Source organism: Pelodiscus sinensis, chromosome 1 (assembly GCF_049634645.1).
Source record: "Pelodiscus sinensis isolate JC-2024 chromosome 1, ASM4963464v1, whole genome shotgun sequence".
NCBI lineage: Eukaryota > Metazoa > Chordata > Testudines > Trionychidae > Pelodiscus > Pelodiscus sinensis.
This window is the reverse complement of record NC_134711.1, coordinates 184,714,672-184,729,268: the sequence shown is the minus strand read 5'-3', so window position 1 is coordinate 184,729,268 and position 14,597 is coordinate 184,714,672. Positions and strand designations below refer to the sequence as shown.

General features: G+C 39.7%; 1 protein-coding gene across 6 annotated transcripts in view; it reads left to right on the top strand.

The window, feature by feature from the left end:
- The window catches only part of RUNX1 (RUNX family transcription factor 1), a 249,714-nt gene that overhangs the window by 205,216 nt on the left and 29,901 nt on the right, over window positions 1-14,597 (top strand). For 5 of the 6 annotated variants that reach the window (XM_006126006.4, XM_075911467.1, XM_075911486.1 and 2 more), the window contains one exon: window positions 3,870-4,061. The exons of the other annotated variant lie outside the window; for it this stretch is intronic. In XM_006126006.4, the coding sequence (XP_006126068.3) occupies window positions 3,870-4,061 (192 nt within the window). The remainder of the gene's footprint in view (window positions 1-3,869; window positions 4,062-14,597) is intronic. 6 annotated transcript variants of the gene reach the window in all.

Genomic DNA, 14,597 nt, shown 5'->3' with positions numbered 1-14,597 from the left:
TTCATGTTGTGTTTCAGTAGAAATCTCATCAATGTTTGTGTTTTTGCTGTGCACCTCATTTCAAATTCTGTGCAAAGAAGATAACGTTTAAAAAGTGATTCAGCCAAGCAGACTGGATGCCCTTCTTATTCTAATCAAAGTCCTAAATATTGTATTAATAGCATAAACCTGCCATCCTCTTCTTTCTGCTTTGTGTTCAGAGGACACGTAACACAACAGAATTAATGGGAGTTGTGAGAAGACAAGGAATGGAGGATTGGGCCCCAGTGTCAAATATAATCTGTCATTTGGCACTGCAAGAACCAGTTGTCCTCTTACCTATCTCAGTTTGACACTTCACTGATTTCATTGGAGTTACTTCTGATTTATACCCACTGGAGTGAGAAGACAATCAGATCCTCAGGGTGAAATCCTAAGCTGCTGTAAAGCAGTGTAGCTCCATGAAAATCAATGGAGCTGCACCAGTTGACACTGACTGAGCATCTGGCCCACAAGGTACCAAGAAGACAATTAAACTGACTAACCAATGTGAGGGAGGAAACAAATCACTTTTTGCCAAATGACCTGCCACAGATTATTCTGTTCTATAAATACAGATCACTTCAACATTTTTATGTACACTTATTATTATTGCCTCTCTGTTATTTTATCTCTGCCTCTGTGCTGTGACTGGATTCCCTTTAAACTCAATACTACCACTATTTTCATGGTCTGTAAAAGTATAAGAGGACTGCTTTGTTAATGGTTTCCTGTTCCATCATTCTCCACTCTGGCATAAAGAAGAAGGATGGTTTTGTTGTTAAGCACTACATCAGGAGTCAGGAGTCTGCCACTCAGTAAGATCCTATGCAAGTTATTTCTTCTTTCTGTGAATCAGTTCCCCCATTTATAAAATGGGAATAATAATAAATCCCTCTTTCAAAGGGTTAATGTGAGGACACATTTACCAATGCAAACCTCTCAGAGTAGAGCTAGTAAATAAATAAACCATTCTAGCAACGCTTAGCCCATTCATCTGTATGGCTTAGGAAAACAAATACTAGTTATATTTTTCTGATACTGCATGGTCATACTATAGACTTTGTGAAGTTAAGTTCTTATATTGCTGCCTGCAGGGGTCATCTAGTAGAAAATGCTGGGTAGTGCAGCTGATTAAAGGAAAGCCAAAACCCACTTCTGCAGTTAGTGGCACTTACCTGAAATGATGTTTCCAGTGATACCTCAGTAGCTCCCATTACAAAGCTTCCACACAAAACAAATGACCATTTCCTCAAGACTGACGCAGTGGGATCCCATAATTCTTGTAAATAACATTTACATCAATAGAATTTTCCAAGTTCAAATCATTCCCCTCTAATCCCTTGTCCTAGCCACGGTGCCTCCTACTGGCAGGATTTGCACTGAACTGTGCTGCTAACACAGGACACGTTTGCACAAAAGTGGCAACAGCTGTGCCATTGTTGCACATGGACACATTGCTTCCTACATTGACTGAAATGGGGTTTCTGTCTGTGTCATTAATCCCCTTCCCAGAGAGGTACTAGGCCAGGGAAGAATTCTTCTGTTGACCTAGCCACATCTCCACAGGTGGTTAGGTTGATGGAATTCCATTGCTCAAGGTGCACATTTTTTCATAGCTAGCCTTGAGTGAGATATCACTCAATCTAATTTTTAAGGGTAGCCCTGGCCTGAAGAAGAGGATTTGGAATTTAAAGAACCCTACGTACTGGAGCTACTGGCATTCTGTGTACTTAAAGTACATTGAAACAAGAAGAGGTGCTCTCATCTCACCAGCTTTTATCCAGCCTTCATCCTGCTGACTTCAGAGTGGGATCAGAAATACTGATCACCAGTATTTCTAGGGGCTGTACAGACAAGCCTTTAATTTCCAGGCCACAGGACTAATATGTGATGCCATTATGAGAGCGGCACCTAACAGAAAAGAAGGTGGGAGAGTAAGCGGGTAAAACATTACACGAAGCACTAAATTAGAAGCATAAATTGATTAATTTGAAGTTGAACTTCAGATTGAGAATAATTTATATTATGGCAATAGCTTTGGTAGGGGTTTCTCAGAATCCTGGCTCTAGGGCCTTCAATTCAGCAGGCTGATGTTTAGTATAATCAGACTGTATGAGACATTTTACATATGTACACAGCTTGCGTGACTCAGTGTGTTTGCATTCAAGTCAAGTGTTATGAGCTAAGGACTTGAATCAGAATCCAGATTTGCATGACTGACAAACGAAAGAAAGTTGTGTTTGAACTTCTAAAGTGTTGGATGAAAGTCTTTCATTTTTTCCCCCTTGAAGCCTCCTTAATGATAAAATCACAGATATATACTGTGTCTTTTTAATTTTTTCCCCCTGGGATAATTTATAGTGCAGTGTGGAATCTGAGAAAGTGCAAACTGTGCCAAAGGGCCTGGCAGGATGAAGAAAACTGAGCCACTGAGATTTGAAGCCATAATGCGAGCTACAGAATTTAATTTTAGAATTTCAACTACTGGGAACTGCATTTAAATGTACTTTTTTCTCTAGAATGGAAAAAAAAACCCCTATATCTTGATTAAAGTGTTGCTAGATCTGCATAAAAGAGTGCTTTGTACAGTGAGGGACCGAGAGTTTAAAGAAAGCAGTTTCTGTTCATTTGGTGATATGTCTCAGGTGCAAAATTGACAGTTATATTATAAAAACTGTCTGGTAAAGAGGGTTGGTCACTATGAAGCTGGGCCACATTCAAACCAATGACCTAGAATCTTTAATTTCCATTCAACAACATGGCGTTAACACTCATGTTGAGATACTTTGATAGTGAATTTAGTCCTACGGAACAGGAAGCCAATGGCAAGTGGTAACAATATATAAATTCTTAGACAATTAGTCCTCCTCTCTTCCCCCTGGAGGCTGAAAAGAGATGACTCAGAGTTGTCCTTTCATGCTGCCCTTGTGGATCTGTTCAGAACTTTCATCACCTGAACCAAGAGATTTTGGAAGTTCTGTGCTGTGTCTGTGCCATTCCACTGCCTTGTGGTTTCTCCAGATGCTGTTCCCCCAAGCGTGCATACTCCAAACCCCACCCTCCCACCATCACCAAAGCAACAAAGTTTTAGCAGGAGGTTGGAGCAAGCTCACAGGGGCTTCTCCCCACCCACCCCGGATACTGGCCCTGAAACTCGTATGTAATGGTGGCTGAGTTCATTGTGCACTGGTTTATACTACTTACAATAGCAATTAGTATATCAGCATTATCAAGCAAGAGGATGTTCTTCAGGGCACAGCAGGGGAGGGGACAGTCTAACCCTTAATGTTTTGGAAACTCCCAATATTAGTAAAAAAGCTTTTTTGTTTCCTCATAACTTCCATTCATTAAACACTGTTCCTTGTATTCCTTTCTGGTTTATTGTAAAGAGCAGTTCCTAAAGCATCCTAAGCAATATTTGTTTGGGGTTGGAGTTGTATTTTTTGTCATATCACACACTAGTCTAATTGCAGTGAATTATGAGAATTTGAGTTTCAAGACTTAAGGATCTAGGGCAGCACAAGTTTAGGTAACAGAAGCTGAAATATATTTTTTAGAGGCCCTTGCCATACTAAATACTCCTTTTTTATACACAATAATAGGGATAATAGAGCACTGTGACTTGTAGCTGATTGTTCTTAATAGTCCATATCTCATAGGAGTTATGCTGCTTGAGATGTTACTGTGCATGAATTGATTGTGTATCTCCTCTTAATCCAGAGCCTTTGCTGACTTTCAGAGGGCCACCAGCTAGTTAGGTACATTGCCAATGGATCACAAAAAAAAAAAAAGGCATGAAAAATGTCAGTGAGATTTTTCTGATCTTTTTCCCCCCCCTCCCACAATAGGACATCGTCAGAAACTAGATGAGCAGACAAAGCCTGGGAGCTTGTCCTTTTCAGAGCGTCTGAGTGAACTGGAGCAGTTGCGTCGCACAGCCATGAGGGTCAGCCCACATCACCCAGCCCCCACACCTAACCCACGAGCTTCTTTGAGCCACACCACTGCTTTTAACCCTCAGCCTCAGAGTCAGATTCAGGGTAAGTACCTGAAACTCTCCCTTACAGTAAAGGAACCTCTTGCTGTGGGTTGTCAGAGTCTTAACATAGTTTGCAGTTTGAGATGGCCTTCCGGATGCTTTCCCACCCCCACCCGCCACAAACAACTTCCAGGTTGTTTTGGCAACCAGGTGATGCATGGAAGATTGCACAGCAGCTCTGATGGTAGAGAGGCTTACATAGCAGTTCTCCAGGACCTGAAGAAGAGTACTGTGTAGCTTAAAAGTTTATCCCTCTCACCAAAGGAAGTTGGTCCATGAAAGATACTACCTCCCCACCTCATCTCTCTAACAGCTTTGGCAAAGCCATTGCCAAAGGTCACTTTTGAAATTTTGATAAAACACAGTAGGAAGGGACAGCGGGGGGAGGGAGGGGGCGAGAAAGTCACATAAAGCAGATTTTCTTCATTTACTTACCACATTCAGCTATGGGCTTTTTTCTAACAAGTGATCATATATTTTTATAAGGTCTAGCACCTTTTTAACATGCCTGGACTGTAGCAATATTCACGTTGACAGTAGAGTTCATTGTGTTATCCTCAGATATCTTGGGACTGTAATTTTGCAGGTCTTTTTTTTAAGAAAAAATGCTATACTCTTGGATCTTTTTGTATATAATGTATTTCCTGGTGAATATGTAACTTAATTACTGTATATGCTTGTGTGAAGAAGACAGACTCTTAACAGTTTGCAGAAGTTTTTCTAAGAAACCATTCACAAACAAATGCTATCATAGTGCATTACTCAGTGGAGAAGACCAATATAAACTAAATACTTGCAGGGCTCATAAGAACAGACAGTGGTGATATTTAATTAAAATCTCTTAGGGCGTGACTCAAAATGTTGACATCATCTGGGATTCAAGTCCAGATAATGTGAATGAAATCAAGCAATCCAGTCTTGGATAATTTTCTGAAATCTTACTTTGCCTCTATTAAATCAAGGGAGAGTCAGTGGGCATTGAATCAGATAACTATCCTGATAACTACTGTGCATTTTACAAATGCACTATCTTGATAACTGTCAGTCCCCGTAATACACGCGGTTCGAAGGGATGCCGGAAAGGATGAGACCACAACTGGGGGTTTCAAAAAGCACAAACTGATTTTATTTTGATGACGCCCGACAATCATCAGAACAAAAATTAAACAGATTGCCAGACAACACAAAACAATTCCCTGAGGCTTTTCTAAATCACAATAATTCCCAATAACTGCCCAGGGGTTAGGAACAGTTGAATTAACACCGGTATTGTCCATAGGGCTGGTTATTTACACAACTTCATACAAGGAAACAGGAAAAACCCTAAACCACAACTATTTATAAACTTAGTAACTTTTTAACCACTGTCACTTGACAAGCAATAAGGACAACTAAGAAATCAATTAGGATAGGGATGATGGCGGGGGAGGGGGGGTTATACCAGTTCTGGAGACAGCAGGAACACAAGTACCGGTCGCATGCTCATAAACTGTCTCCACTCGGGTCGACCAACTCGGAGTACACTCAGTAAGACTCGAGAGCGGGGGATGCAAGGCGTCTGGGTGATCAGGCCAGGCGTTCCACTCAATGCGAATCCCCAGTGAGAGAGGGGCTGCCTGCCTGTTTTATTGCCTGTGAACTTATCACCCCATAGGTTGGTTTTTGCTGCAGTGGGTGGAGTAGCAGGCCTGAGCACAAGTCAGCCCATTGGCTGATCTTTCACTGCAATGGGTGGAGCGAGCAGGGGAAGATTATTAATTTACATGCCCTTATATGGAAAACACTCCACCTCACAGACAGAGCCCCCTATACCAGCCTTAGAGGTATTACAGGCTATGGCTCCCTGCGACGGGCAGCCATTGTTGTAGTTCTGACTCGGACAATAACTACTGTGCATTGTCCAAAATGTAGATGCATGATTAAACACATCTAAAATTAAGATAAATTACCTGATCTTTCTTATCTTAGCAAGTGCTGTTGCTTGATGGAATTGAACTTAGTACTTCCAATCCGAATGAAATAGATTTAATTAAGCTCCTCCCCTGGTGTTCTAGATAGTTAGTAATAGTGGTTTTAAATCAGTAGTTTTTCTTTCGTGCTTTATTTTTAAAAATCAGGGTGTGTGTGCAGCTCTCTTTGCACAGCTTGTAGAAGAGTGTTAGTTATTTGTCATTATATTCTTAGGCCTGATCGTGGACCCATTGTAGTCATTTGCAAACCTCCCATTGACTTCAGTGTCTAAGGGGTCTGGTCACTGCTGAGAAGTGAGTCATTGAATTAGATCAGCATGCTACAGTATTGTGTATTGCACTGCAAAAAAAAAAGTAAGCAGAAAAGTTTCAGAGGGGTAGCCATGTTAGTCTGTAACTGGAAAAACTTAAAAAACAACAAATAGTCTTGCAGCATCTTAGGGTACGTCTGCACTAGCCCCCTAGATCGATCTAGGTAGGCTAATGAGGGCGACCAGAATTGCAAATCAAGCCCAGGATTAAATATCCTGCACTTGATTTGCATGTTCCCGGCTGGTCGCCATTTTAGAAATTGACTAGCCCGAAGTAACTGCCCGCGTCTACACACGGCAGTGAAATGGGATTCCGGAATAAAGCCCTAAATTGAATTAGGTGGTATTCCTTGTGGAATGAGGTTTGCCACCTAATTCGATTTAGGGCTTTATTCCGAAATCCCGTTTCACTGCCACGTGTAGACACGGGCAGTTACTTCGGGCTAGTCAATTTCTAAAATGGCGACCAGCTGGGAACATGCAAACCAAGCGTGGGATATTTAAATCCTGGGCTTGATTTGCAATTCCGGTCGCTCTCATTAGCCTCCCTAGATCGATCTAGGGGGCTAGTGTAGACATACCCTTAGAGATTAACAAAACACATAGATGGTATCATGGGCTTTTGTGGGCCCAACCCACAAAAGTTCATGATACCATCTACATGTTCTGTCAGTCTCTAAGATGCTGCAAGACATTCGTTGTTTTTTAAGTATGCAGAAAAGTTCAAGGACCACATAAATCCTTCCTGGAGTTGCTCCAATTTACGCTAGAAAGAGATCTGCTCTTACAACTCTTAACAGCTTTTGGCAGCATCTTATTTAGAGTCTAATTTAAAGAACAAAGTAAGTTTAATTTCTTCTGCCTTCAGATATACTCCTATAAAAGAAAATGAATGTATTATTATGACTACTTGGGTGGAGGTATTACTAGCAGACTTGCATTCTTCAACTGCTTTGGAACACTATATGCGTAGCAGAGTATCAGGTTTAACATAAAATATCCCTTTTTTCTTGTTCTAAAACTCTTCAGTAGTACAACTTCAGAGCAACAGAAGTCTTTCATACTTCTCTAGGGACTCATTTGCTACCCCCAGAAATGTATTTAATGTCTTGCTTTGCTTTGTTTCTTAAAATACAGTTTTGATACATTTAGCCTGTGAATTTATAGGAGTAGCTCAGAAAATGAAACAGGTTGAACCTCTCTAGTCTGGCACCCTCAGGACCTGACTGGTGCCAAATCAGAGAATTTGCCCGACTATGGGAGGCCAACATTGTCTAGCAGCATAACCAACACTTCCACGGCTTACTGGGCTCTTAGAAGACATTTGGGGTAAATTAGAACTAAATAACAGCACAAAACACTGAGAGCCAGGACCAGTGCCTGTAAACAAACTTTATGGGACTGCGGAAAACTTGGCTACACCAAGTGGAGATCCGGCAAACTAAAATAATGCTAAACCACAGTGTACAGAGGCTGTAATGTAAATGAGAATCAGAGCTTTGATATATTTCTCAAGATCTGAAGAATGACTGGTTTTCAAGTTGAGCTCCTATGTTACCTTTAAGGAGCCAGGGTTTGGGGCGCAGGGGGAGGGTAGTAACATCATTAAATTGCAGAATATAGCCCAACAGAAATGAAATACCCCTGACAATGTTCATATTATTACTCTGCTGATTTGTAAATATTTGCAGCTTCAGATATGTTATGTAACTGCCTCCTGAATGAAGAGAGCATTAGGCTTTTTATAGATAGAGGCCAGAAAAATGTACTGTGCAGCTTTTAGTTTGTGGTATTAAACTTTGCTTTAATTCACCACCCCAGTATGAATCACAGGCTACTCTTCAATCATCAGAATTTGATTTAAAAAATCTAACTCAAAATAGACATCTTGGGCTAGTTCATAGATTTAAAGGAGCAGGTTGCCATACCACTAAACCACGGCTTATTTGTTGAGGTTTTCATCTATAAAGGGCTTGAGGTTAATTTTAACTTCCTATTTTACCAGGTCTTGAATTTAAACATAAAGCTTCTTGTGTCATGGATATAAGTCCATGCAAGTTAGGAGATCATAAATTGCTATAATCCAGTTTTATGCTTCTTTCACATCAGAAGGGAGAAAGTACACCTGTTCATTTAAAAGACTTAACCATACCAGTTCCCCGACAAAAGCTGGAGGGAGGAGGGAGAGAGCAAAGCGTCTACTACATCACATATGTTTCAAGTTGAAAGATTACTTTGTGCAAGTACCAAGCATATAATGTTAACAATCTGACTTTAATTCTCAAAAACAAGAATATGCAGTAAAGGCTGAAAATCCTGGTAACAACTCAACCTTTACTCACCCCCTTTTTTGCTCATAGAAGAGAAGGGCAGGCAGGCAGGCAGAGCAGTGTGAGCTGTGGCTGAATTATTGCTTTTGAGAGGTTGGGTAAGGTCTTTGACCATGATTTAAGTATATATGTCTGTGATTGAGTTTCCTGTGGAGTTATTCTGGATTAGTGAGTAAATAGATAGCTAGGAAGCGTGCTAGTCATAATGTTGGCTGGAGTAGCTAGATACATAATTAAAAGTTTTAAAAATATGGATTATATGGTTGTATTACAATTTGTCAAGGCCAACACAAATATTTTAAAATGCGTAGATCATTTTGACCCAATAATCTGCTCCTGTGAGCCCATTAGAGCCAGTGCACAGTAAATGCCATAACAATTTACAAGGGATGAAATATTTCTACTGGTATTTCCAGTGAAATAACATTATAGTTTTGGTTTATTTAAATTAGCCAAAACTGTGTTGCCTACTCAATTAATCACTCAGAAGTTAGAAAAATAAATAACTATTTTTCCTGTCTAGAAAAAGCAAATAATCTTGAAGTTCACATTTTTGCTTCTTTTCACACCTTAATACCGTTAAAAAAAATCTGACCTTAAAAAAAACCCTGTAACCTAATATGATACATTTAAATCTAGGATTTTTATGGCCAAGTTTAAAGACCCTGGAAACAAGAGCTCATAATAAAAATGACAGATTTTTAACCTGAGCTTCAGTTTATAACAAAACAAAGACTTATTTTTTTATTTATTTATGTTCTTATTTTATTAATTTAAAGATCTACTCTTTGGATGAGTAAGGAACATTAACACTGAGATTTTCTTGTTACGATCTAGCTTTTTGTCTTCTCCCAGGTGCAATATGCTTTGTTTAAGAGACTTTTCAAGGTCCATTCTATCATAATCTTGTTACACTGAAAATAGTTCTGTTTATCAAGCTTCCCATGAACTAAAGAAACACTGCAGTGGAATCAAGGGCTCTGGGTAAGCACAAGGAATTTAAATGGCTTTGCTCCTATTATAACTGTATCCTGTCCCAATTTCATTTTTCCACTTTTAAATCAGCTTGATAGGTCATAGGTTAATAGTTTTCAGTGTTGTTATAGCCATGTTGATCCCACCTTGTTTCTCTAATAGGTTAACGGTGTTCAAAGTGTTCACAGGGCAGGGTTGCAGAATGGTCTGGCAATCAGTGACATTTGCTGCTAAAAATGTCTTTGTCTTAAGTGTAAAATGTACTTTTAAGGCACTTTTGAGCATTCTAATTGGCTGATACCTGCAGACACAAACAGGTAGACACTCAAGAATTGGGCAGCAAATTGTCTTTTTCACTGTGTAATATTTAAAATACTACTATTTTTCTAAATATGTTCTCTCTGAATAACTTTGTAGCTCCCCCTTTATCAATTAATGTATTTTTCTTTACTTGTAGTGCTTACCATGAGTTTATAGCTTATTAATGGAATACCATAATGTTTTCTTTGATTAATCTGTTTAGTTTACTACACTGATTTATATCTAGAGGTAATGAAATTGCATACATTGTATTACTCCTACTAACACTATATAGAAAAGGTTAAATAAGATATCTCATATCTTAACATTACTGATCATGTCTGCACTAATTTTCAAACCATTTTAATTGCATATTCATGCTGCTTTCTTTGATCTGTGATTCTGATAATTGTATAATCCAAAAAAGAAATGGATAATGAGAGATGTGAATGAAATTTGGCCTTCCTTAGTCAATGGTTGCAAGACCAGGTGTACACATTTGCTGCCAAGCAGCATTACTGTGTGTCTGTCTTCCTATACCAGTGTCCACTCTCTCATTCCTCCTCCCCACCCATACTCACACCTGTGCTGTATTCTGAGCCGCAATAATCATAGGCACGCCATACTGATTGTTCCTGTGAGGAGCATGACAAATCTGCTTTGGAGGAATAAAAACATAGTTTCCATTGCCACTATGTCAAAGGATGTTTACACACAAAGGTACAGACCTCTGCCACGCTCCCAACTCCAGAACAATCTGCCATAAGAACAGCCACACTGGGTCAGACCAAAGGTCCATCTAGCCCAGTGTCCTGTCTGCCGACAGTGGCCAATGCTGTCATTCCTGATGCAGATGGTTTGCAGAGAATCTGCCCCACTCTTTTTGTCCCATGCACCCTGTTTTCCCTACAGACTTGTCTATCGTGTGTACACACGCACACATTCCTCTGTATGCCCGGCCACTACAGTCTGGGAGGGGGTTTAGGGGAAAAGAGTAACAAAATTGTGATTCTTGACTGGGAGGAGACTGATAGACATTATCTCATAAAGAAATTTAAGGCATTTGATGTTAATAGTGAGAAAAGATTTCTTTAGGCCTAAGAGGAAACGATCTCTTCACTTCTCTTTACAATGTATTTATGAATATGAGACAGAGAGGTCTGTTTTTGCAAGTGAACACTGTTTCTTTCACTCAGATTTAAGTGCTGATCATTTCAGTTAATATAAATCATCTCAGGAGATTATCTTTTAAAAATGATCAGTGTTGTTCTACAGGAGTCCCAAACCCTCGATATCATAGATATTTATAGTGTCACAAAACAGGTCATGTAAGAGTCAGTAAGCATACACCTACTGTAGACATATTAGTGTACTCAAAACAATTTTTCTTTCATTAAAATGAATAGAATTCTCATCCAGGAAGAAGTCTCACAGTCCTTTCCTAGATGCTAAGCAGCATAAGACTATGATGGATCTGATTTTTAGCAGAACTGAATGTTACCATTTTTGCACAGCATCATCTGTGCCAACCCAACTCAAGGTGTTCTTGAAAATCTCCTTTTTTTAAGTAATCAGACTAAATGGGGATATCATTAATGTGATTCTGTCCATTTCTAACATGGCAAGACTAGGTTACATAGCACTGTCTGCAGGACAAGCCTCCTCATTGAAAACTCCCACCCCTCTCCAAATCCACATTTTTCCACTGCCATATCTGTGTTTGACAGAAAATTTGAGGGGTAGCAGTGGATAGCATGGGTAGGAAAAATAATTTTCAAATGAATATTTGGAAGCCATTTACAATATGTGTGCATAACAAACTTAAGGAAATATGTAACTTTTTTGTGTAATCCTGCCCTTTTCCATTCTTTTGGACCCTTCTCTTTCCATTGTGTGGTACTGTACTTTTATTCATTCTGTTGTATCTAAAATCACCCTTCTTTGGGAAGGCTGTGTGTGTCTTTTATATGTTCTGTGCAGCTCCTAACTTCCTTTCAGTCTTCTCCAAATACTATTATAATGGCTATGATTTTGTTACCAAGGGCATCTCCATCTGATATAGTTACAGATTTTACATTAGGAAGTCCTTCAGAAGTAGGACTTGTCCAATGGCAGTCCCTCCCTTTGGTATCAGAATTCCTCGTTGGACCACATGATCGTAACTTCTCTCTTACTAAGACTATGTCTACACCACAATCTTAAGTTGACCAATGTTAAGTCAGTGTATCGCCACATCATTAATTATTGTGGTGACGGATGACCACACTACCTTCCTTCTGTGAGAGGCATACATCCTTACCAGCTATTTAAACAAGGCAATTTTCTAGTGTTTGTTGGTTTAAAGGCTATCTGTCTTCATAGTATAATTGCTCTGAAGTTCCAAAGATCCAAAGGTGCTGTAGGCTGGGCAATAAATGGCTTCTCAGTCCCCAAGCAAGGTCTCCTGCTGTCCAAGTTCTCTCTTATCTATTCCATTCCTAGTGTTTGCAAAAAGGGCTAATCTGACTGAAGGAATAATCGTCTTGGGATAAAGGCAGAAAACTGGGAGCCAGGAGACCAGAGTTTTGTTACCAGGTCTGCAACAGACTTCTGTGCGTCCTTGGGCAAGTCACTGGGGGTGTGTCTAGACTACATGCCTCCTTCGACGGAGGCATGTAGATTAGCCAGATCGGAAGAGGGAAATGAAGCCGCGATTAAAATAATCGCGGCTTCATTTAAATTTAAATGGCTGCCCCGATCTGCCGATCAGCTGTTTGTCGGCAGATCGGGGCAGTCTGGACGCGATGCGCCGACAAAGAAGCCTTTCTTCATCGGCACAGGTAAACCTGGTTTCACGAGGCTTACCTGTGCCGATGAAGAAAGGCTTCTTTGTCGGCGCGTTGCATCCAGACTGCCCCGATCTGCCGACAAACAGCTGATCGGCAGATCGGGGCAGCCATTTAAATTTAAATGAAGCCGCGATTATTTTAATCGCGGCTTCATTTCCCTCTTCCGATCTGGCTAATCTACATGCCTCTGTCGAAGGAGGCATGTAGTCTAGACACACCCTGAGGGACAGATTTTTAGAGAGCTTTAGGCACTTAAATATGCAGATCATCACCTAGTGGAAATTGGATACCATGTCATTTCAAAATCCCAGTACACACCTATCTGCATCTTTAGGTACCTACTTATTTTTAAAAATCTGGCATGTAAGACCTGGCTACAAAAGTATTATCTATCTGGTCTATCACAAGATAAGGTAGAGCAAAGCATGACGTCAGATTGGTGAAGATTTTTTACAGAAATCCAATTTTCAAGTAGGAACAAATTGTTTAAATCTTTTATTACCATCGCAAAAAAATTTTGTAGTCTTCCATCTTAGTGAGACAAACAGTAGCACAAAACTAGAGTCAACAAGTTGTTCTCTTGAATTAGGAGAACAACTTGGGATTTAGCTTGCATTGGTTTCTGCTTTCATTAGTTGTTCTTGCTTTCTCTTTTCAACAGAGAAGAGCATGAAATTATTCTAAGATGACACCATTCCACTTTTACTACAGTGCCAAAATAATTTCTGGCTTGATCCTTGAAGATAGTATCAACATGGCAGGGGAATTTCCCTCCATCCCTGTTGACTTCCATGGAGGATAACAATGCACAGTACCCTGCAGAATTGAGTCTTTAATGTAATTAGTTAAGTCATGCTATTATTTGAATTTCATATTTGCTATTCAGATTAACAGTGCCACTGAAAGCAATTGGTATTCTTTCACTAGACAACCAAGTTCTAGAGCTCTAGCTTGGCTTCTTCCCCCCACTATTCTCACCTTTCACATTAACACAGTGAACTTGCTGACAGTGAAAATATCTGCCTGCCTAACAAGCAGGTGCACTTACTATCCTGGACTTCAGATACTCACAAGCTGTTGCCTATTTGATCACATTTTCACATTCAAGTCCTACACCCACTAGTTTTTGGATTATTCTTTATTGGCCTTTGAAGCATGTTCTTGGCCTTTGAATAGGCCAATTGTGATGAAGATTAAAAGTGCTGATTGCAAAACTCTGGTAAATAAAATCTCTCTTAGTCTTTTACTGACAAACCCAGTTTCTTTCCATAGAATTTGCTGCTTTAATCCCTTCTTGGCAGAACACTTTATGTTTGATACCAGAGCTCAAATTACCTCCCATGATAAATAAAACAAACAAAAATAAAAAAGAGCTCCTTACCCTAAAAACTAAAACCAGCTGGAACTAGCTTATTATTAATCTGGTGGCATTCATGTGCCAGAAGATACCAATTTAATTTTGCAACTGATTTTTTTTCCTGGTTGTATGTGTAGATATTAGCCAAATTCCCAAAATGCTCAGCAGCTCTGCCATGGAAATCACATATATTTCTAGCTGTAACAGTGAAAGCAAAATAAAAGAAAGATAAGATGATGAGACTATTGTTTTTATTGTAAGCTTCACATATTTATTTCTTTTTGATAGCGAAGTCAAATATTTCCCATGACAACTTTACCTTGAATGAAATTCACCCCTCTCTGGGTACAGTCAAGACTAGCCCAGGGGTAAATTTAACCCACCTAAACCACAGGTAGCTCACAAAGCTGCAATTCCTATCTATTGGAATAGTAACCATAGTCTTCACACCCATGGTGTCTGAGAT